Source organism: Myotis yumanensis, unplaced genomic scaffold (genome assembly GCF_028538775.1).
Source record: "Myotis yumanensis isolate MYYU_CA2020_CCGP unplaced genomic scaffold, mMyoYum1.0.hap1 SCAF_23, whole genome shotgun sequence".
Classification (NCBI taxonomy): domain Eukaryota; kingdom Metazoa; phylum Chordata; class Mammalia; order Chiroptera; family Vespertilionidae; genus Myotis; species Myotis yumanensis.
In genome coordinates, this window is record NW_027223774.1 from 4,912,316 (window position 1) to 4,937,272 (window position 24,957).

Here is a 24,957-nt window from a genome sequence, read left to right on the forward strand (position 1 = left end):
GGTGCCTTGTGCCATCAGAGTGCACGTGGCCCTTTCCTCCCTTGCAGTGGTTCTCAACCTTCTGGCCCTTTAAATACAGTTCCACATGTTATGACCCCAACCATAAAATTATTTTCATTGCTACTTCATAACTGTATGTTGCTACTGTTATGAGTTGTAATGTAAATGTCTGATATGCAATATGGTAGTACGCAACCCTGTGAAAAGGTCATTCGACTGCCAAAGGGGTCGCGACCCACAGGTTGAGAGCCGCTGCTTAAAGACCTAAAATAAACGCCTCTCTGCTCCTGTCTCTTCTCTCCCTTGTGAATCCTTTTGCAGCCGCGTCACCAGCCAAAACCCTGACAATGACGTGGAAACTCCCCCAGGAAGGGCTGTCCCTGTGGGAGGAGGTGCGGGGACCCCGGGCTGCCCCCTCGCTCCTGCCCCGCCCCCCCTCCCTCTGTCCCTGCACAGGCCTGGCCGCCGGGCTCGGCCCCGCCCCCATCGCGGAGTCGCTCAGCTCAGGCTCTGGCCCCGCCCACCCCGCAGGGAGGCGCATGCGCAGTTCCTTGCAGACGCGGAAGCGGCCGTGGAGGGGAAGGTGGCGGTTCCCCCTGAGGAGGGTGTTTGTCTTTAAAGCTGACGCTCCCCGTCCCCCTCCCCGCAGGGAAGGCTGAGGGCGCTGCCGGCGCTGAAGTCCTTGTTGGGGTCCCCGCCCCGGAGCCTCTCTCAGCGGTGAGTCCGCGTCCCGGGAGGCTGCGCGGTGCGGGCGCCACGTTCCTTTGGGAGGAAACGGAGGCCGCGGCCCGGGGTCTCTCCGCCTGTGGCTGTGGCCACCGCCTGCCGCGCGGTTTTCCCGCTGAAAACCGTTCCCGGGGCCGCCGGTCCTCCCCGCGGGGCTGAGAGTCTGGGTCAGGGGGTTCCCGCCCTCTGCGCCCCTCCCCCCGCCCGGCGCTTTCCGCCCAAAGAGCCCGGATGGCTCCCGGCCTGGGGGTCTGCACCCCCCTCCTAGGCCCACCCCCATTTAATAAGGGGTCTGCCTGCCCGGGGAGCACAGTGTCCATGGGGGGCGCTCAGGGGGAGGACGCGGTGTCCCCTGAAGAGGCGACCTGCCCGCAGGGACGGGCTTTGTGGGCGCGGTGACTGCGGGGGGCGGGACCCAGGCTGGGGGGTCAGGAGAGGGAGAGAGAGACAGACACGTGGGCGGGAGGAAGGGCAGCGAGGGGTCCACAGAGGGGCCCATAGGGGTGTGGGGGGGACTGGACGGCGACGGTAGGAGTGAGGGGGTCACTCGGGAAAGTGGCCTGAGGAGGAAGGAAGTGGAGACACAGGGAGGAGGGGGAGCCCAGAGAGAGGAAGGGGGGCTGAGAGGGAGCGGGTCCTGGGGAGCAGAAGTGGGGGCCGCACAGGAGGAGGCACTTGAGACAGAGACACGGGTTCAGAGGAGAAGAGTTGGGGGGCGAGTGCCGGACAGAAAGGGGGGCTCAGGGATGAGGGAGCAGAGCGAGCAGCCCTGAGTCAGCAGCTGTGGGAGCGGGACAGACGGGAACAGGCAGCAGAGGGGCCGCGGGCGTGGGGAGGGGAAGACGCAGACGTGTGTGGAGATGGAGCCTCAGAGACCAGGAGAAAGAGCCCCTGAAGGGAAGGAGGTTTCAGGAGTTTCATGGTCCAGGTGTAGGACAGACAGAGAGAAAAGGGGAGAGAGAGCAGGGGAAAGGGGGACACAGGAAAGGACCACAGTGGAGAGAAAGGGAGCAGGAGACAGACAGATCCACAGACAGAAATACATGTAGTGGGAGGAGGGAACCCTGATCTGGGTGAGGGGTGAGGTGATGGGTTGTGGATGGTTAAGTTGTGATATATCTGTTTGTGGGTTTTATGTGTGTGTATGTATATATAGATGTTTAAAGATATTACTATTGATCTCCTGGAGGCAAGGAGAGTGAGAGAGAGAGTTAGAAACATCAATGAGGAGAGACAGTCATTGATCAGCTGCCTTCTACACGGCCCTCACTGGGGATCAAACCTGCTCGCTGGTCATATGCCCTGACTAGGACTGTAACTGTGATCTCCTGGTTCACAGGTCCAATACCAACCAGTGAGTCATGCCACCTCGGTGTGCCTTTATATATTTAGTTTAACAGCTTAATTGTCTTAGTTATACAGATTGAATGAGACTTATAAATCTCTAGTATATAAGGCTTGGGAATTTTATAATCATTTCCTTCCAATTGCAGCCCTTACTCATTCAGAGGGGAGAGACTTGTCTGTTACTCCTGGGTCCTTTGTCATTTCTTAGGATGGCAACGAGGAAGTGACCTGTGTCTGTCACCTTCTGATGCTTTTTCAAGAAATATTAGAAGCCTTAGCTTTTTTTGCTGTGGTTGTGTGTGTGTGTGTGTGTGTGTGTGTGTGTGTTTCTTCCATGGATTTACTTTTTCCATGACTGAGACTTAATACATTATTTAAAAACATCCCGAGATAAATCCTCTGTGTCTTCTCATGTCCCCTGAGGATCTTTAAGAAATACCCTCAGGTGCACTTTCCCCCATGGAGGTGGACAGCTGCTCTGGGTGGGGCATCATTGGTTCCTGAGGGCCTCCAGGTGATGGAAGGTGAGGACAGGGATTAGCAGGAGGGGTGCAGGATGCCTTTGTGAGAGTGGGGAGCAGGCTTTGTTCAGGGGAGGTAAGGGGGTGCTCTGTTTGGTGTGGGGCATCAGGACGGCAGCTCATCTTCTCGTTTTTGTAGCAGTTTGTGGATGTCTTTAGGAGGAGAGACACATGAAGACTAAATAAAACCCCTCACAGTGCGGTCTCCATGTAGGAGCTCATTATTCCTCACTCTCTCCTGTCACCAAGGACAGGAGGGGTGGCCTTTTCCTCATTTCCAGGTCCTTCTGACTGTGAGTGTGAGGTGAGCTGATTGAGACACTGAGCTGACGTCTTTGAAGGCACATTCTGTGACTCCTCAACATATCCTCGCCTGAGGAAACATCCCAGGCCCTGATCAGGACCAGGATCAAATGGCTGCTTCTCAGGTATCAGATGGGCCCTGTGTCAGAAGCTATGATTGCTTTTCCTCTAACATCTGGTGATTTATTTCTCTATTTCTGATGTATTGCCTCTGCCAGTTGTTTTTCTTTCCTTATTTCATTACTTTATTCATCATAGTCAATGTTAGCAGTTTCTAAATTTTTCTCTCTTTTTGTGTGTTTTTTCTTTTTTTCTCTCTCTCTCTTTTAAAATATATTTTTATTGATTTCAGAATGGAAAGGAGAGGGAGAGAGAGATTGAAACATCATCAGTTAGGTTAGAGAGTTATTGATTAGCTGCCTCCTGCACTGAGTATGGAGTCTGAAACCTGGAGTGAGCCCTGACCAGGAATCCAACCCTGCTCTCCTGTTTCATAGGTCAGGCCTCTACCTCTTAGTGACACTGGCCGGGCTGTAATTCCCTCCTTTGTGCCAGAGCTTTGTCCGCATTCATTTTGTCACCCTCCACATGTCAGGAAGCATTCCCACCTTTAGTGACTTTCAACTACTCAAAATATTTCTTTTGTGACAGATCAAACTCGGACGGCATCTATGTCTAACATCCCTACTGGGATGGAGTCAGAGGCTCTGGTATAAATGAAGAAGGCAAATGCAGGTTTTAGGTTCACGTGGCTGCAGCATCAGCTCTAGATCAGGGGTAAGAAGATGCACATCTTACTGCTCAGAATAGCTCAGAAAGTTCTGAAAAGAAGGGCAAATAGAAGAGACTTGCTCATTAGATTAGTATGAGAGACTTGGTCGGTAAATTTACTGTTAGCTTATAGAACATGAGAGGTACACATGGATTGACATTTGCAAAAATTAATGTTTACTTAAGATCTTTTCCACAAATTTATGTGTTTATTGATGTAGTTTAATAGTAATGTCAGCAGTGCTGACCTGACCTTCCATGTGCCTCCGTCCACCTGATGTTCACGTGGCAGAGGTGCTCCTCTCACTGTAGAGTTAATAGTCTCCCTTTCTCAGGAACAAGGGTTTAGTTGGGATTTAATGAAAGTTATACAAAGACCATCACTTCACATCTGGAAATAGCCCTCTTCTTAATTTGTGTTTCCTTTGAAAAGGGAAGGTTTTACTTTTCTTTTCTACAGATCATTGGCTTTTGCATGGGAGCTTTAACTAATCAGGCTTTGATTCTTTACGTTTTTCTTATATTCTATACTCCCATCATGCACATCCCCTACATTCTCATATTTTGTATTTTCTAGACAGTTTCCAAGAATGACATTATTATTATTTTTCTAATTGCGTAAACTATTACATCTGTCTCCTTTTTTTTTACCCGCCCCCGACCTTCCTCCGGCCTCCCCTACTCCCCACTGTCTTGTGTCCATTGGTTAAGAATGACATTATTAATGTATGTTCAGTTTCATTAAATTTCTACAACATAGCTCTCCACTAATGATATGTAAAAATTTTGAAACAAATGTACTAGTAAGAAAAATTAGTTCCCCCAGGCTGTTGTGGATCAGTGGTGGAGGGTTTGATTCCTGGTCCAGGGCAAGTAGCTCCTGGGTACCTGCAGTTGGCAGCCAATTAATGTTTCTGTCTCTCTTTCACATTGATCTCTCTCTATCTCCCTCTCTACCTCTAACCTCTTTACCTCTATCCTTTTCATGCCTCTACGTCCCTGCCTTCCACTACCAAAAAGTGAGTCGAAAAAATCTCCCCACCTGAGGATTTACAACCAACACAAAGGGAGCAATAGGTCTACCTTGTTTTGTATCCTTATGTTTTTCTCCGTATTGTGTTTATAAAACACAAAGGGAATCATACACAAATAGATTCATGAAATATATGCAATCACTAAAACATCTTGATTTCATAGTTATAAAATGTGTGTTTCTGTGCCTAAACTGTTAAAATTATTTTAGCTTTTTTTAAAAAAATATTTTATTGATTTTTAACAGAGAGGAAGGGAGAGGGATAGAGAGTTAGAAACATCGATGAGAGAGAAACACCAATCAGCTGCCTCCTGCACACCCCCTACTGGGGATGTGCCCGCAACCAAGGTACATGCCCTTGACTGGAATCGAACGTGGGACCCTTCAGTCCGCAGGCCGATGCTCTATCCACTGAGCCAAACCAGTTAGGGCTATTTTTTAAAATATGTTTCTTTATTGAATTAAGAGAGGAAGGGAGAGGGAGGAAGAGATAGAAACATCAATGACGAGAAAGAATCATTGATTGTCTGGCTTCTGCACGGCCCCTACTGGGATCAAGCCCGCAACCCGGGCATGTGCCCTTGGCTGGAATAGAACCCAGGAACTTTCAGTCTGCAGGCCAATGCTCTATCCACTGAGCCAAACCAGATAGGGCTATTTTTTCTTTTCTTTATTTTCAAGTATATTTTTATAGATTTCAGAGAGGAAGAGAGAAGTAGAGAGAGATAAAAACATAAATGATGAGAGAGAATCATTGATTAGCTGCCTCCTGCACATCCCACACTGGCGATTGATCCCGCAACCTGGTCGTGTGTTCAGACTGGGAATCGAACCAGTGACCTCTTGGTGCATGGGTTAGCATGCAAGACTGAACCACACTTGCTGGACCAGGCAGAATAATCTTGTCCTAAGATTACTCATAGTAAATTTCCAGCTTGGATTATGGTTTTTATGTGTCCTATTCCATGAGAACTGAAGTCTATTAACAAACCCTTTTAGTTCAAAGTTCTGTATGAATTTTTCCTTGTATTTTCTTTTTCTGTGTTTTCAGAAGTCTGGCACATGATGTGGAAACATTAGCATCACACGTAAAAAGTGAGCTTGTTACACATGTGGAAACACAGGGCCCATCTCAAAACCTGGATCAGAGTTTGTATTTTTACAGAAGTTCATTTCCTTAAGGTCTGCTTCACACTTGAGAAGAACTCCGTATACTTAAAACCAGCGTGACGTTTCCCGCTGAGAAATATACATCACTGACCCTTAACCGTGTAAATGCAGCCTTCAGAAGTCTATAAGCCTGTGTCCATGCCTTAATTTTACTTAATTTTCCTGTAAAGGAAAATCTGTACTGTGGATTTGTGGACATGTGTCCTCCTCATGTGTTAATGTTAGAAAACACATCACAGAACTTTACTGGGGCAAAGTGATCTTACTGTATAGTTCAGGATACCCGTTAGGTCAAAACCTCTTCTCCTAACACTGTTTTCATGTTGGGTGACATTATGAACTCTTCTCATGACCTATTGGTAACTGTGTCTTTTATTTCAGGAAGGGTTGTACTTCATGGATGTGGCCATAGATTTCTCTCAGGAGGAGTGGGAATGCCTGGACCCAGCTCAGCGGAAATTGTACCTGGATGTGATGTCAGAGAACTACAGCAACCTGGCCTCCGTGGGTGAGGATGACTTCCTTCCTGAGTTCCTTCTCAACCCTCAGGGTTTCGTTTTCTTTATTATATTAACATCTCTAGGGGCTTCTGCTTTCTGTGTTAGATTCTTGCTCTCAAGGAACAAATTAAGCCCCAGCTGGTTGGGCTCAATGGATTGAGTGCCGCCTGCAGACTGAAAGGTCCCTGGTTCGATTCTGGTAAAGGGCCAATGCTTGGGTTCAGTCGGGTGCGTGCAGGAGGCAACCAATCAATGATTCTCTCTCATCAGTGATATTTCTATCTCTTTCCCTCTCCATTTTTCTCTGAAAGCAGTAAAAATTTATATTTTTTAAAAGAGTTACAAATTGGGTATCACAAAGCAAAGCTTTGTGATATATGTGAATTAGGAACTCAGTGTTTGCACACTTTACATGTTGTCTACACTAATTAAGGTACTATCAGAAAATGATATTTTAGAAAATCATTTTCTAGAATATTCTAAGATTCTACCATATCTTCTGGCCAGAGGACAACCTGGATTGAAAATGGGAAAGCCTTTATCAAAATTCACACTCCATTCTCTTTTATTTTCTAAGATTTTATTGAATTCAGGGAGGAAGGGAAATTAGAGAGAGATAGAAACTTAAGATGGGCATTAGTTGATGTTTTTGTATGTGCCCTGACCAGAGATTAAACCTACAACTTGGTTATATCGGTACGATCCTCTAAGCAACTGGGCTACCTGTGCAGGCAGCTTGGATTCTTTCACTTAGTTCTATTTATCTAGGCTTCTATCATATCTTTTCATGGCTTGACGTATTATTTCTTTACTAAAGGCCCAGTACACGAAATTTGTGCACCTAGGGGGAGGATGTTACTCAGCCCAGCCAGCACCCTCTCCAATCTGGTACCCATTGGGGGTTGTCCCATTGCTGGTTTAGTTCCAATCCCAGAGGGATCGGGCCTAAACTGGCAGTGGATATCCCTCTCACAATCCAGGACTGTTGGCTCCCAATCGCTAGCCTGCTTGCCTGCCTGATTGCCCCTAACCGCTTCTGCCTGCCAGCCTGATCACTCCCTAACCACTCCCCTGCCAGCCTGATCAATGCCTAACTGCTCCCCTGCTGGCCCAGTGGCCCCCAACTGCCCTCCCCTGCCGGATCGGTCATCCCCAACTGTCCTCCCTTGACAGCCTGGTCGTCCCCAGCTGCCCTCTTCTGACGGCCCAGTTGCCCCTAACTGCTCTCCCCTGCCAGCCTGGTTGCCCCTAACAGCCCTCCCCTGCCGACCTGATCACCACCAAGTACCCTCCCCTGCCAGCCTGGTCACCCCTTACTACCTTCCCCTGCCGGCCTAGTCGCACCTAACTGCCCTCCCCTACTGACCTGATCGCCCACAACTGCCCTTCCCTGCCGGCCATCTTGTGGATGTGGGCCCCACCATCTTTGAGGGCATGGAAGTCACTTAGCATATTCTCTCCTTATGGGCTGTGGGCACCAACATGTTTGCCATGGCGTGAAGGTTAATTACCTCATCCCCTCTTTATTAGATAGGATAGAAGTGAATAAGAAATCATTTGTACGTCCTTCGGTGTATTTGTCCATTCACTTGTTGGCATACCTCTTCACTGCTTCCAATTTTTATAAATCATGAATAAACAGCCCACTTGTAGGCTTTTGGGTAGATAAAAGGTGTAACTCTTTGGTTTAATAGTAAGGAGCCCAATTACTGGATCCCATGGCGAGTGTATAGTTAGTTTTATAAAAACCTCCCGACCGTCTCCCTAAGGGCCTGTAGCATTTGGCATTTTCAGCAGCAGTGATTGGAGTTCCAGTTGCTGCACATCACCAAGGCATTTGGTGGGGTCAGTGTTCTGGATTCTGATCTGTTCAATGGTGGTTTAGTGTTGCTTGCCTTTGCTCTTTGTCCCTTCTCATTGTTACAATGTACATTTCCTTAGTGACATAAGACGTGCAGGGTCGTGTTGCACTGATTTTCTGTGCGTATGTATTTTGTAGTGCTGTGTGTTAAGGTGTTTGGTCCTTTTCAAGTTGTTTTGTCAATGTTGAGTTTGAAGACTTCTTTGACTATTTTGCATAATTGTCCTGTCCATGTTGACTTTTTTATTAATATACCATATATATACTGTAGACCTGGTGCACAACATTTGTGCATGGGTAGTGTTCCTAGGCCTGGCCTCTCGGCCTCCTCTTTTCCTCGCTCCCTCAGAGCCCCACCACCTCTGCTGGTCACCCGTCATATTTCGCACCGCCCCATGGTGATCATCACATGTTATAGCAAGCGATGGAACTGCACTCCAGGTCAAACTCCCAAGTGGACAATATGTAGATTTTTATTGATTTCAGAAAAAAGGTGAGAGACAGAGAGAGATAGAAACATCAATGGTCAGAGAGAATCATGGATCAGCTGCCATGTGCCCTGACTAGCAATTGAACTGTGACATCCTGGTTCATAGGTCAATGCTCGACTCCTGAGCCGTGTCAGCTGGGCCGTGTTGACTTTTACAAATAATATTTTCTCAGCCAGTGGCTTCTTGTTGTTTTTTCTGTGAAGGATGCTGTTTTTGTTGTTGTTTTTTTCTTTAATGTTTGTGTTGATACTTTGGGAGTTTTCATTTTAATACAATGGATTGAAATACAAACCTGGTTATGTATTTGCCTTTCAAAAATATGAAGTGTATAAAAGTAATGTAGTTTTATATTCAATAACATGGAAGTTATAGTTGCAGCTACAGTGTCATTTCTAGAATAAACACATAGTGAGTCACGTCTTGAAGGAGATGAGTTATAAATTTTGTTGCCTTACATGTCAAATCAAATGAAATCTTTTATTTCAAATGGTAGACCATCAATAAAAAAAATAGTCCTTTTATTTCAGTCTGATATCTTCATTATTGCAAATAGTGCTAAAAGGATATATGAGTGGGTATATCTGTTTTTATTCGTGTTCTCTGTATAAATTCCCAGAAATGGAATTGCTGTGTTAACTGGTACTTGTCTGTAAATATTGGAAAACCCTCCATCGTGTTTTGTGAGTGGCTCCACGAATCTACATATATCAAAGCCTAATCGACCGTTATGCCTGGTTTACTGGTTGCTATGACGACACACTGACCACCAAGGGTAAGACACTCAACGCAGGAACTGCCCCCGGTGGTCAGTGTGCTTCCACAGCCAACCTCCCTGAGCTAGTCACCCTCCCGTGATTCCTCCCTCGAGCCTGCCCAGTGGTCCATGTGCTCCCATAGCCAACCAGCCTTGGTCGGCCAACCTTCTGCGAGCCTTCCTCCTGGCCAGTCAGCCCTGATCGCCGGCCAGCCCGAGGAACCTCACCTGTGCACAGATTTGTGCACTGGCTTCTAGTGTGTTTATAATCTTGCTGACAATGCATGATTGTTCTCATTTCTCCACTTCATTGGTGATACTTGTCGTTTTTTGATTTATGGATGATTGGCATCTTGTTAGGTGTTTGGTGGTATTTCATGGTGGTGTCCATTTTCATTTCTCTGATGCTGAAGGGGTTGAATGTCATTTAATACCAGTATGTTTATTGTGCATCTTTACGTCCTGTTTAGGAAATGTCTGTTCAGGTCCTCTGCCCATTTTTCAATCATGTTGTTTGTCGTTTTGGTGGTATATTGTGTGAGTTCCTTATATATTTTGGATCTTTAGCTTTTGAGGATGTAACATTCCTGGGTTGTTATTTTGTGGTTTCTTTTGGTATGCCAAACTTATTCTTTTGTAGTCTCATTTCTTTACTTTTTAGCTTCTTTGTTATGCCTAGGAAGATATATGCAAACCAATATTTTTAATAGGGGTGGTAAAGTTCATTGACTATACTTTCTTTCAGTGTCTTCATGGTTTTAAGGCTGATATTTTATTTTTTTTGATTAATTTTTTACATATATTTCTTTATTGATTTTAGAGAGAAGGAGAAGGGGAGAGAGAAAGAAACATCAATGATGAGAATCATTGATTGGCTGCCTCCAGCAGGTCCACTATGGGGGATTGAACCCGCAACCCAGGCATGTGCCCTTGGCTGGAGTCGAATCTGGGACTCCTCAGTCTGCAGGCCAACGCTCTATCCACTGAGCCAAACCAGCTAGGGTGGTCTGATATTTTATTTGTTAATGCATACTCGGTTCATTTTGGTTCATGGCCTATTTAACTGGATCTACTTTTAGTAGGAATAGAGCTAAGTTCATTGGTTGGTTTTATATACCATGTTTTGAGAAATTAAATATATATACATCTATATATCTCTATATACATATCTACACTAAAAAAATAGAAACATGTAAATTAACCATCACTCTGCCACTCCGCTACACCCACCAGCCAATTAGAGCCACTATGCAAATTAACCCAACAAAGATGATGTTTAATTTGCATACGGAGGCACGGAGTGAATACTGAAGACGACTGAAGATGGCGGTGACCTTGGAGCTGGAGCGAGCAGGAGGCTTGGGTTGCTCTTGGTGACGGAGGAAGCCAAGCTTCCCACTGACCCAGGACTCCGCTCAAGGAATGGCTGGGGGCCTGGGTCGCCAGGGGCAACCCAGGCTTCCAGCCAGCCCTGGCCTCTGCTCGAGGAGCTGGGGGGGAAAAAAACAGGGTCTGGGAGCAGCCGGAGCGGAGAAGCCACTCCTCGCTGATGCGGCCAGACTAAAGGCCTGGGTCCTGGGTGCCAGAGAAAAACCGGCGCCGGCATCCAGGGGAAGGAAGGCCTATTGCGTGAATCTTTGTTCAAGGGGCCGTTAGTGTATATATATTTTTAGAAATGTGGAGTCTGTGATTTCCAATACAGAATTGTCACCTCTTAGATATCATTTTATTTGTTTTCTATTTTTTGTTGTCACCATGGGAAGTACTTAAATATCTTAATATTATAACAGTGTACCTTAAACCATACTGTCAATTTCATACAAAATCTCTGCTGGTTGTGATTTCTACCCATGTACCAACATAAGTTGATATCATGGTATATTTAATGTTGTTTGTGTTATAGAAGAGATTTAAGATTTTATTATTTTTTATTTTTTGAAAATACATTTTTTTGTTATTTTAGAGGAGAAGGAGATGGTGAGAGAGATAGAAACATCCATGATGGGAGAGAATCATTAATTGACCGCCTCCTGCACACCCCACCCTGGGGAAAGAGCCCACAATATAGGCAAGTGCCCTGACCAGGAATCAACCTGTGACCTCCTGGTTCACAGATAGACGCTTAACTACTGAGCCACTTGAGTCAGACGATTCCTTTTATTTTCTAAAGTTCCACAAGAGAAATTAAAGTGATATGTGCTTCTTTAATAAAACACAAATTTTTATATTTCTGTATATTTTTCCACATATAAGGCATCTTTATATGTTCATGTTAGTGTTGTGTAGAATTTTTAAATTGCATTCAGAAGTATATTTCTTACGGATTTGTTATAGGGCAGGTCTAATAATGAGAAAGTTTTGGAGCTGAAAAAGTTGTTTTCTCTCCATTGTTTATCATCTGTTCTGTCAATATTCTTGTTGGATGGTTTTTATTCACTTATCAGTTCCATGTTTTATTTCATGCCCTTTTTCTCCTCAATATTTTTCTGCTTAGAAACCCCCTAATGATCTTTGAGGAGCTGTCCTTTCCATGAGGAGTAATTTTTTAGGTCTTTAGATAGTATTCTGGGACACATATTTTCTTTTTTTTTTTCTTTTTTCTTTTATTTATTTATTGCTAAAAGTATTACAAAGGGTATTACATATGTGTCCTTCTCCCCCCACCCCCACACCACCCCCCCCCTCCCCCCCGTCCTTGACAATCCCCCTGGCCTTCCTTACCCCCCAGTGTCTTATGCCCATTGGTTATGCTTATATGCATGCATACAAGTCCTTCGGTTGATCTCTTACCCCCTCCCTCCTGCCCCCCAACCCTCCCTGGCCTTGGGACACATATTTTCATTGTTTTTATCTGTTCCCATGTTTATATTCATTCTACCTAGAATTCATGAGCTGCTTGCATTTGTAATGTTGCTTTCTCCAATTGTCAGGATCTTAAAACGATTAATTTTTTATATAAGCTTCTTATTGTTTTTCACTATTCTGTCTCTATGCGGTCCCCTTGGTAGCCGATTTGTTAGTATCTTAAGAGTTCCTTAACTTCCGTTCACATTTCCACGTGTTTGTTGGCTTCTCTGAATCAAAATGTCAATGAATTAAAATTGTAATGATTTATGTACAAATTCTTTGATTATTTAATAACTGTTTATTAAATGTATCTTTATTGATTTCAGAGAGGAAAGGAGAGGGAGAGAGAGATAGAAACATCAGTGACTAGAGAGAATTATCGATTGGCTGCTTCCTGTATGATCAGGGATTGAGCTTTCAATCCAGGCCTGTGCCCTAATGTGGAACCAAACTGTGACCTCCTAGTTCATAAGTAGAAACAACCACTTAGCCACCACTGCCAGGCAAATTCTTTGATGTTTTGAGTTGATCACATCTTTCATTCATGATTGTACTGTATTTTTTAATTCAGATATTATGTATTTCAATATCCCCCTTCGGTGCGGTATTTATAAAGTACTTTCTCATTATATTTTTATTTTAGTTACATAATATTTTGGTGATTTTGTATAGTTTTCTTTTTTCTCCTTTTTGGCTTTAAGATTTTCCATTCTTTTTTGAGGTAATTAATATATTTCCATTAATGTGGTGCCAGTTTGATTACATTTATTTTGTTTTCCTGATGATACACTTTTTCTGTTTGTTTTTTTTTTTTTTCTTTCATGACTTGATATCTTTTGCTGAGATTGCTGAATTGTAAAGTAGCAGGCTTTTGAACATGCTTTTTTTTTAAAGAATTTTTGTGAGTTTATTTGAGCCAAACTATCAACATATGCCGGGAAGCAGAACCTCAGTTCGTTGAACATGCTTTCTATAGGAGGAAACTAATAACCATCTGTGGAACAAATTCTACTTTCGGTCAACACTATTTTCAGGATCTCTATTCTTGGTTCGGCTGTCTGTTTAATTTCTCAGTTGGAAATATTTTCTGTTTCTTTCTCAGACCCGCTGTATCTTTCAGGATTGATATGTATCTTCAATATCACATTCTGTGTGGTGCTCGAACAATTTCTCATTGTGTCTTTCTTGCAGCCCCTACAGGGCACTCACCGTGTACGCCATTCTGTTTGCACTCTGTGTCATGCAAAGCAGACGCTTGTTATTCAAGATGCTTTTAAAACAGGGAGATCATTGAACATGCACTTGCCTCATCTCTGTCTCTTCAGTGAAGATACTGGGAATTGGGAGTGTTTTTATAATATGGCCATTGTGTGCCAGGGGGTTTGAGCAGATATAATCAGCAAATGTAAGCAACTCTTTGTCCCTCTTTGATGTGAGTTTTCCTCATTGTACTTATCTAGAGCTTTCCTTGAATCCTTCACTGGCTCTTGGAGTTCTCAAAACTGTCATTTGGCTTATAGTTGCTGGTAACTTCAAAGTGTACTCACCTGATTGTGAAAACTGAAAATTTGTGTTTTTTTGTTTTGTTTTTTTGTGTGTGTGTGTTTTTTAAAGACACATTTATTCAGCACCATGATCAGACTATTACATTTAGCAATCAACAGCATGGGTGCCAAAAAAAAAAAAATCTACATTAAAGCCCTTGGTTGGAATGCTTTACATTTTCCACAGAACAGAAACTAAAATAACCTGTTATACAATTAGTCACAAATACAGTCCTATAGTTTTTTGCCCATTCACATGAGTATTGTCTAACACATGTCTTCTTTGTAGCAGCTAGGCCCTGCCACCACTGTGCTTGGCTGAGTTCACAAATCTGTTGTAACCTGTAGCTTCCCTGTCACTTCTCTGGCTCTCCTCTCCTGCTAAGCTTTGTTTCCTGGCAGTGATTAAAACCTTCTGCCACTGCCATAGCTACTGCTGCTGCTGGAACTGCCATAGCCACCTTGGTTTCGTGGTTTGGCAAAGTATTGACCTCCACCACCATAAGGGCCAGAGCTTCTGCCTCCAAAGTTTCTTCCTTTCATAGGCCCAAAATTTGAAGATTGATTGTTGTAATTGCCAAAATCATTGTAGCTTCCACCACCTCCAAAATTGCTTCCACTGCCACTGCCAAAGCCGCCTCCACCTCCTCCTTTGTTATAGCTGTCATAGCTGCCACTCCCCCGCCATGGCCACTGCCCTGGTTTCCATAACCCTGTCCACCACTTCCATAGCATCTGCTTCCTCCAGAGTAACCAAGGCCGCCTCCTACATAACCGCCGTCAGTACCAAATCCATTATAGCCATCCCCACTGCTACCATATCCACCGCCACCACAGGTGCCACCAAAACCACCTCAACCACTGAAGTTTCCTCCACAACCTAAGTTGTCGTTTCCACCAAAACCACCTCCACGATCACCTCCGAAGTTTCCAGAACCACTTCGACCTCTTTGGCTGGACGAAGCACTAGCCATCTCTTGCTTAGAGCTTTCCTTACTTCACAGTTGTGGCCATTCACAGTATGGTATTTCTGAATGACAATCTTGTCTACAGAGTCATGGTCGTCAAAGGTTACAAAAGCAAAGCCTCTCTTTTGCCACTGCCTCGTTCAGTCATGATTTCAATCACTTCTATTTTTCTATACTGTTTAGAATAATCTCTTTTTTTATTTTATTTTATTTTTTTTTAAATATATTTTATTGATTTTTTACAGAGAGGAAGGGAGAGAGATAGAGAGTTAGAAACATCGATGAGAGAGAAACATTGATCAGCTGCCTCCTGCACATCTCCCACTGGGGATGCGCCTGCAACCCAGGTACATGCCCTTGACTGGAATCGAACCTGGGACCCTTCAGTCCCCAAGCCAACGCTCTATCCACTGAGCTAAACCGGTTTTGGCCAGAATAATCTCTTAGGTGATGTTCTTCAGTGTCTTCTTTAATACCACTAACAAAAATCTTTTTCACAGTTAAGTGGGCACTAGGTCTTTGAGAATCTTCTCTTGAATCAGCCCTCTTTGGTTCCACCACTCTTCTGTCCACCTTGTGTGGCCTTGGCTTCAGGGCTGCATCTACCTCGTCCACAGTGGCATAGGTGACAAACTCAAAGCCTCTGGAGCGCTTGGTGTTTGGATCTCTCATCACCACACAGTCCGTGAGTGTTCCCCATTGCTCAAAATGGCTCCTCAGACTCTCAGTGGTTGTTTCAAAGCTGAAACCTGCGATAAAGAGCTTCCGCAGCTGTTCCGGCTCTGGGAGACTCAGACTTAGACCTGATGACTGCAACAGGGGAAATTCCAATGATGCTTACTCCACGGCGTTCACCAGCAGAAAAAAGCTGAAAATTTGTTTTCTTTCAGCTATGTCATCTGATGACCTGGCCTTTATGCCCAATACCAGAATACAAGATTTATTCTCTGAAATGATGCTGGTAAGAAATGAAAGGTGTCACTTTCATAATGTACACTTAATGAAAGTCTTGGCATTTGAGTAAGAGTGTGGTGAGGAAAGAGGTTATTAGTATAAACAGAACTAATCTGGAACAGTTCTCATAATAAAATTCTTGTTACCTAAAGAGGTGAAGTGTATTATGCATTTGGGAAACCTTCCTCTTTAAAGTGAGTTACACTGGCAGATCAGTGTGTTTTTGCAAGAGAAGGTTGAAAACAACTTTTAATGTTATGCATTCTTGGAAAGGAAATCTGGATAAAGTAGGAGTTCACATATTCTGTAGTGTATATAATCATTTGAATTTTTAAAATGTAGGATGGATTAAATTTTCATGCAATAATTTCTAAAATGTAGAGATTTACAATATACCTCTAAAGTTTAAATATTCGCAATTGGGCAATCATTATTATTATTATTATTATTATTATTATTATTACTAGTGTCCCGGTGCACAAATTTGTGCACCAGTAGGGTCCCTCAGCCTAGCTTGCAGGATGGGGCTGAAACTGGCTCTCCGATGTCCCCTGAGGGGTCCTGTATTATGAGAGAGTGCAGCTCAGGCCAAGGGACCCCATGGGTGCATGATTGGGGCTGGGGAGGGATCCAGAAGGTTGGCCAGCCGGAGAGGGACCATGGGAGGACTCCAGGGTGTATCTGGCCCATCTTCTTCAGTCCTGATCTACGGACGCCAGCAGCAAGCTAACCTACTGGTCGGAGCATCTGCCCCCTTATGGTCAGTGCATCTCATAGTGATCAGTTGAGTGGCCTTAGCATATCATTAGCATATTATGCTTTGCTTGTCTGAATGGATGACCAGAGGACCAGACATTTAGCATATTATGCTTTTATTATATAGGATTATTATCACTTTAAAATATATTTTTATTGAATTCAGAGAGGAAGAGAGAGAGATGAAAACATCAATGATGAGAGGGAATCATTGATTGGATGCCTCCTACATGCCCTCCACTGAGGATGGAGCCCGCAACCTGAGCATGTGCCCTTGACTAGAATTAAACCCAGATCCCTTCAGTCTGCTTGCCAAAGGTCTATTTACTGAGCCAAACCAGCTAGTACTTTTATTATTATTTTATTCAAAATATATTTTTTTGGATTCAGAGAGGCAGGGAGATGAAGAGAGATAGGCAAACATCCTTGATGAGAGAGAATCATTGACTGGCTGCCTCCTGCATTCCTCACACTGGGGACTGATTCCAAACCTAGGGCTTGTGCCCTGATGGGGAATGGAACCGACCTTCTGGCTCAAATTTTGATACTCAACCATCGAATCTTGCTGGCTCAGCAATTGGGCAATCTTTTTTTGGTTGTTCTTATATATTTTATTGATTTTTTTATAGAGAGGAAGGGAGAGGGATAGAAAGTTAGAAATATTGATGAGAGGGAAACATCTGTCAGCTGCCGCCTGCACACTCCCTATTGAGGATGTGCCTGGAACCAAGGTACATGCCCTTGACTGGAATCAAACCTGGGACCCTTGAGTCCGCAGGCCACCGCTCTATCCACTGAGCCAAACAGGTTAGGGCTGGCAGTCTTGTAAACAAGAATTCATTCTTCCTCTGACAATTATTGTTTTGTATTTAATTTTGTTTATAATTTTAATAAATTAGGAGAGCTTTTTTTACACAACTATCTTGGTTTAATGAGTATCACAAAATGGTTCTTTTGGAATAGTGTACATGTTTAATGAAATTATAACTGTCAGTAAAGGTCTTTCCATCTCCCATTACTACCAGAGTACACATAATGGAGACAGAAGTTATCAATGGAATGAAAATTGGGGTAAAGTTAAGCAAGAGTCATACCTTAATCATCGGAGAAGTGAGTTTGCAGAGGAGCATTATAAAAGTGGAAGAGTCTGTGACCCAAGGTACAATCACAAAATACGTGAGCTTATTCCTATTGTCGAGAAGACACACAATGGAAATAAATGTGTCCAGTCTTTTCAACAGTCTTCAAATTACACTGAACAAGAGAATATTCATCCTGGGGAGAAAGCTGACAAATGGAATCCTCGTGTTATAATCTCCAGTCAAATATTCAAGAAAAAGATCAACAGTGGAAAAAAATCTTATAAATGTAGAGAATGTGGTAAAGGATTCTTTTCTGCCTCAAACCTGAATCGACATCAGAAAATTCATAATGGAGAGAAACATTACAAATGTAGAGAATGTGGCAAAGCCTTTATAACGTTCTCACACCTTACTACGCATCAGAGAGTTCATACTGGAGAGAAGCCTTATAAATGTAGAGAATGTGGCAAAGCCTTTTGCGATTCCTCCTCTCTTAATAGACATCAGAGAATTCATACAGGAGAGAAACCTTATAAATGTAGAGAATGTGGCAAAGCCTTTTGCGATTACTCCTCTCTTAATAGACATCAGATACTTCATACAGGAGAGAAACCTTATAAATGTAGAGAATGTGGCAAAGCCTTTAGTGGTTACTCCTCTCTTCATCATCATCGGAGACTTCATACTGGAGAGAAGCCTTATAAATGTAGAGAATGTGGCAAAGCCTTTAGTTCTTCTTCCTCTCTTAATCAACATCAGAGAGCTCATACTGGAGAGAAGCCTTATAAATGTGGAGAATGTGGCAAAGCCTTTATATCTTTCTCCTCCCTTAATCGACATCAGAGTGTCCATACTGGCGAGAAGCCTTTTAAATGTAGAGAATGTGGTAAAGCCTTTAGACTGTCCTCACAACTTGCTAGGCATAAGAAAGTTCATATTGGAGAGAAGCCACTTGAATGAAGAGAATGTAGCACATCCATTGGCAGCTCCTCAAACCTCACTACACATCAGAGAGGTCATACTGGATAGGAGCCTTATAAATGTAAGCATGTAACAAAGCCTTTAATCAGTGTTTATGCCTTATTGTACAGCAGAGTTCATACTTGAGAGAAGTATTACAGATATGTGGAGTGTCTTAAATCCTTGACCAGCAGTGAGAACTTACTGAACATCACAGAATACTGACTGTGAACAATCCTTATGAATGTGAAGAATGTAGTAAAGCCTTTGAAATCCATTCATGTATTACTATACATGGGAGACTTCATACTGAAGGAGAAACCTTTAACATGCAGAGCATGTGCAAGATCCTATACCTATAGATGTAATGGATATCAGATTCTTATAGTGGGGGAAAGCTTTAAACTATACAAAATGTGAGAAAGCACTGACTGGCTTGCCTCAGTGGTTTAGCTTAGATCAGTGGTTCCCAAACTTATTTGGCCTACCGCCCCCTTTCCAGAAAAAATATTACTCAGCGCCCCCTGGAAATTAATTTTTTTTATTTTAATAGCAATTAAACAAAAAGATATATGTATTAATGTTTCTACCTTTTTCGTAAAATATAGTAAACGTGTAAATTAGAAACATTGAAGTTTGAAATTATGAAACTATTTATTGAACTCAGAATAGAAAGGTAATACAAAAAAAGTTAAAACAAATGCACCTGTGGCCATCACCGCCCCCCTGGATCGCTGCAGCGCCCACCAGGGGGCGGTAGCGCCCACTTTGGGAATCAGTGGCTTAGATGTATGAACCAGGAGGTCAGGGTGCAATTCCTGCTCAGGGCACAAGCCCCAGTTGGGTGCTCACTTCCAGGTGTGGGTCATACAGGATCCAGCCGATCAGTGATTCCCTCTCATCATTGATGTTTCTATAGCCCCATCTCTTTTCCTCTCTGTGCTATAACAATGGCATCTAAACTTGTTCCTCCCCCACATCAGCCCTTCAGGCCCCCATAGCTTCTGTTCAGTACTTTGGAATTTTATTAATGATGTAACTGACATCAGAATTTGGCAAATACGTAACTTTACATTCATGAAGTAGGAAGCCCACCATTGTATTTTTAGCAGGATTCTAAAGTTTTGAATATTATTAATTTTTGGAATATAATAAATTGGCTTCTGTGTACTTTATAACTGGAGTGATTTTTCTTGTCCTGATTTTCATTGAAACCCTGAAGAATTTCTCATTGTAACCTCATTAATTTTTTTCTTGGGGTAGAATCAACCGGCGTAAAACTGATTTTATTCTCAATTACTTGAATGTAACTGAATGCTGGTCATTCTTTCTAGAGGAACCACTTTTGCATCAAAAGTTATTTTGCATAGTGATAGCATGGCCACAGGTATGTTTATAGGCAATAGTTATTCTTGCTGTGTTTTCCAAGCCATCACTATAAGTTCCAGGGACAGCAAGATAGCACAGATTGAAATGAAAGCCCCACATTCATTGCTTCTCCAATGTACTGTTGTAAATTGTACAAGCTGGTAAATATCAGGTGCTTGGCATGGGCCAACCCAAAGGATCACACAATGATTAAAGAAACTAGATATTGGATACTCTTCTGCTCTACTTCCTGACATTCCCATGGAGCATTCCTACGTATAAGAATCTCCTGATATTTTGTCTCTAGTTCTCATTATCTGGTCCAGGGGCTTTATGGTTTTGTTCTGTTCCGGACAAACTATTGGATCCGGATCATTCATAGGAATTTGGTTCCATGTTTTGGTACTCTAGTGAGGAATATGGAGGAAGTGTATTGATGTAAAATATACATAAGATTTTTTTTTTCACACGTTCAGTAGGAAAATAGATGAAGCAGACATTGTCCCTTGGGTTAGAGGGTATTCTTGTCTTCATTTTGTCCAGAATGCATATTCTTCTGCTGTGAGGTTAAAAGCTCTTAAGTCAAAGATTTTAGCATTGCCCTACCCGTGGTCGGCAAACTGCGGCCCACGGTGCACATGCGGCTCTATGGCCCCTTGAGTGTGGCTCTTCCTAAGCCTTAGGAGTACCCTAATTAAGTTAATAACAATGTATTTACCTATATAGTTTAAGTTTTAAAAATTTGGCTCTCAAAAGAAATTTCAGTCGTTGTACTGTTGATATTTGGCTCTGTTGACTAATGAGTTTGCCGACCACTATGACTTGGGTCAGTGGATAGAGCGTCAGCCTGCGGACTGAAGGGTCCCAGGTTCAATTCCGGCCAAGGGCACATGTCTGGGTTGCAGGCTCAGTAGGGGGTGTGCAGGAGGCAGCCTATCAATGATTCTCTCTCATCATTGATGTTTCTATCTCCCTATCCTCCCTTACTCTCTGAAATCAATAAAGAAATCTATTTTTTTAAAAAAAGATTTCAGGCCGAACCGGTTTGGCTCAGTGGATAGCGCGTCGGCCTGCGGACTCAAGGGTCCCAGGTTCGATTCCGGTCAAGGGCATGTACCTGGGTTGCGGGCACTTCCCTACTGGGGGCTGTGCAGGAGGCAGCTGATCAATCTCTCTGATCGATGTTTCTGACTCTCTATCCCTCTCCCTTCTTCTCTGTAAAAATTCAATGAAATATATTAAAAAAAATAAAAAATAAAAAAAAATAAAATAAAAAATAAAAAAAGATTTCAGCATTGTTTATCTCATGGCACATATGAGCTAACTACAGAAATTCAGTGGTCCACCAAGATATATATTTTGCCAGTTTGCCAAAAGAAATGTGTCGTGTGTGTTTCCTTCCCACGTCCCGCGTGGGTCAGGGTTCAGGACCTAGAAGCAGAGCCCCACACAAATGAAAGAGAAAAGACACGAGATAATTTGAAATATTGGGGAGCCAGGCAGGCAAGTCAAACTCAAGGAGAAGGACTTCCACTGATGCTCAGGCCGCTGCAGTCTTTTATTTGATCTGGGGTAGCTCTAGGGTAAGGAGGTTTCAATGACACACAGACTAGGTCATAGCATGACCCTTAGGTAGGCAAGTTCCAGTAACAGGCAGAATATCTAATCAACAGTAATCAACAAGGAACTAAGGTGGGGATGATGCTTCAGCTACCATTATCTAGATTAACTGGATGGTGCACAGCCCCAACCTTTGCTAGAGATTCAAAGGTCACCAGCTTTTGGGGTCCCTACGCTTCTCAGCTAGTGAAGACAATAATTGGTTACCGACACAAATGTATGATTTTGATTTATGCACACCACACAGGTGTTACTCTGTTGCCTGTTGTCATATATATTATTAGACATTTTATGGATAATGTAGTCTGTGCTGCTTACTAAATAGTCAGATGTTGCTTTTTCTAAAAATTCTTGCAGCACACCAGTTTTCCTGTGTGACACTTCACTAGAAAATCTCTGGTGTAAACTTATTGAATCCATTTTGTGTAATGTGTCATTTAATACCACTTTTTCCTTATTGACTTATGTCTGGGAGAACTGTCCATGGATGTCAATGGGAAGCTAAAGTCCCTTACTATGAATATATTAATTTAAAAATGTCAAAAGCTATACACCTGTCAATAATCACTTAAAATATAAATGGGCCCTAACCGGTTTGGCTCAGTGGATAGAGCGTTGGCCTGTGGACTGAAAGATCCCAGGTTCAATTCTGGTCAAGGGCATGTACATCCCCAGTAGGGAGTGTGCAGGAGGCAGCTGATCGATGTTTCTCTCTCATCGATGTTTCTACCTCTCTATTCCTCTCCCTTCCTCTCTGTAAAAAATCAATAAAATATATTTAAAATTGACACTAATAAAAGACAAACATGCAAATTGACCATACCTTTGCTATGCCTTAAGCCACACCCACCAGCCAGTCAGAGCGACTATATGCAAATTAACCCAACCAAGATGGCGGCCGGAAGCCACGGAGCTGGAGCAAGCAGGAGTCTTGGTTGCCCCAATGATGGAGGAAGCCAAGCTTCTCACTTGCCGTGGCAGCTCTGAGCTCCACTCAGTGCAACAAAGTTTCAATTATAGAAGGTAAATAAACCCCCGATACCTACTTTCAGCTGGCCTTGGCCACGGAGCTGGAGTGAGCAGGAGGCTTCCCTCCCGCTTGCTCTGGCTGGTTCTGAGCTCCTCTCAAGGCTACAAAGTTTCAATTATAGAAGGTAAATAAATCCCAGAATAAAAAAGAAAAAAAGGAGAGACTGGGAGCTACCGTCGCCAGGGGGGCTTGGCCACCTGAAAATGGCCCTCAGCTTCTCAGACTGGCCAGGCACCCCAGTGGGCACCCTCCACCCTAATGCGTGTGTGGCCAGCCTGAAAACAGCCATCAACCCCTCACCCAGGCTGGCCAAACCTCCATGGAGTGAGGGTCCCCACTGGGCACGGGGGCTTGACCATTCTGCAAACAGCCATCAGCCCCTCACTCAGGCTGGCCAGGCACCCCAGCGGGACCCCCACCCTGATCTGGGACACCCTTCAGGGCAAACCAGCTAACCCCCACCCATGAACCAGACCTCTCTCCTATATAATAAAAGGGTAATATGCAAACTGACCCTAACAGCGGAACGACTGGGAATGACTGGTCACTATGACACCCACTGACCACCAGGGGGCAGATTCTCAATGCAGGAGCTGCCCCCTGGTGGTCAGTGTGTTCCCACAGGGGGAGCTCTGCTCAGCCACAAGCCAGGCTGATGGCTGCCAGTACAGCGGTGGTGGTGGTGGTGGGAGCCTCTCCCGCCTCCTCAGCAGCGCTAAGGATGTCCAACTGCAGCTTAGGCCTGCTCCCTGCTGGCAAGTGGATATCCCCCAAGAGCTGCTGGGCTGCCAGAGGGATGTCTGATTGCCAGGTTGGGCCTGATCCCCCAGGGAGCGGGCCTAAACCAGCAGGTGGACATCCTCTGAGGGGTCCCAGACTGCAAGAGGGCTTAGGCCTGGCTGAGGGACCCCCCGAGTGCACAAGTTTTTGTGGACCGAACCTCTAGTACATATATAAAAGGATTAAATGCTTCTACCAGAAGACACAGGGTATCTGAATGCATTGGAAAATAAAACCCGTACATATGCTGTCTAAATGAGACCCACTTCAGATCAAAAGACACAGCATGAAAGTAAAGGGTTGGAAAAGAGTTATTTCATCTCTACCTTTGGGTCTCCAAGATACTTTTCTACAGAGAATTTTACTGTAGTGAGAGCTCTAATTGTGGACTGTGTATATTTAATAGGTGTGAGAATAAACGTGCTCAGAGTTAGGTGACCTATGTGGAAGCGCTGACTCTTAAAGAAGTCAGCATGTAAACAGTTTTTCAATACCCAGAAATCTGTGGTGCATGGAGCTGGAGCAGGTCAGAGCAGGCCTGCTGGGAGTCTCAGGTAAAGATGCCTCTCTTTTATGTGAACCACTTAATTGATGGCTTTACATTCTGTTTCTAAAATTTGGAAATCCTATAAAGGAAAAACTGTGCCCTTGGAGGGGAAAACGTGTGCTTAAGGCATGTAAGGGAATTGAATGTAACACAATTATAGTAATCAGTCATTTGCTATCATTGTAGTTCATTATTAATAACTAGATGCCGGGTGCAAGAATTCATGCTGACTACTTTGAAGGCACATTCTGTGACTCCTCAACATTTTTTAAAATATATTTTATTGATTTTTTACAGAGAGGAAGGGAGAGGGATAGAGAATTAGAAACATCGCTGAGAGAGAAGCATCGATCAGCTGCCTCCCGCACATCTCCTACCGGGGATGAGCCTGCAACCAAGGTACATGCCCTTGACAGAATCGAACGTGGGACCCTTCAGTCCCCAAGCTGACGCTCTATCCAGTGACCCAAACCAGCCAGGCTGCTCAACATTTTGTCACCTGAGGAAACAAACCAGACTCTGATCAGGACCAAATGGCTGCTTCTCAGATAAAAGATGTGTCCTGTGTCAAAGGCTGTTTGCTTTTCTTTGAACTTCTATTGATTTATTTCTCTTTCTCTTCCCATGCCTGTGTCTCCTCTGCTGCTACTGTTACAGTCTGCCCTGTTCCCCACAGCTGGCTGGCTCTCATTGCTGCTTCTCCCTCAGCTCCGTCATCCCTAAACCCCCCTTTCTGTCCCTACACTCGCTCCCCTTAATTTATCTCCTCTGAACCAGTCTATCTGAAGTGTCTCCCCCTTTGTTGCCCCCTCTTCTGTTCACCATGACCCCTCTCCCTCCCAGCTGCCCTTCATGTCTCTGGGGCTTCTTCCTTTCCTCCCATATTTCTCAAACTTTTGATGGTCTTGCCTTTCCAGGTTTATTTCCTTTCCTTATTTCTTATGATATTGTCAGCAGTTTCTATATGTCCCTCGCTTTTTTAATATTTATTTTTGTTGATTTCAGAATGGCAAGGAGAGGGTGA

General features: G+C 43.8%; 1 protein-coding gene and 1 pseudogene across 1 annotated transcript; one reads left to right on the forward strand and one right to left on the reverse strand.

Annotated features, from left to right (window-relative positions):
* Window positions 1-2,529: 2,529 nt before the first annotated feature.
* Window positions 2,530-20,616, forward strand: LOC139000047 (zinc finger protein 383-like). Its single transcript, XM_070402317.1, has 4 exons — window positions 2,530-3,022; window positions 6,253-6,379; window positions 15,727-15,797; window positions 17,572-20,616. Exons 1-4 carry the CDS (start codon window positions 3,008-3,010, stop codon window positions 18,586-18,588), a joined length of 1,230 nt encoding a protein of 409 aa, XP_070258418.1. The 5' UTR covers window positions 2,530-3,007; the 3' UTR covers window positions 18,589-20,616.
* LOC139000053 (heterogeneous nuclear ribonucleoprotein A1-like) lies at window positions 13,986-15,551 on the reverse strand (annotated as a pseudogene).
* Window positions 20,617-24,957: the final 4,341 nt, after the last annotated feature.

Excerpts from the sequence above, each read along its gene's own strand:
- LOC139000047 (XM_070402317.1), top strand. Across the intron at positions 6,380-15,726 it reads CAGCAACCTGGCCTCCGTGG|CTATGTCATCTGATGACCTG; the intron begins GTGAGGATGACT and ends GTTTTCTTTCAG. Across the intron at positions 15,798-17,571 it reads TATTCTCTGAAATGATGCTG|AGTACACATAATGGAGACAG; the intron begins GTAAGAAATGAA and ends CATTACTACCAG.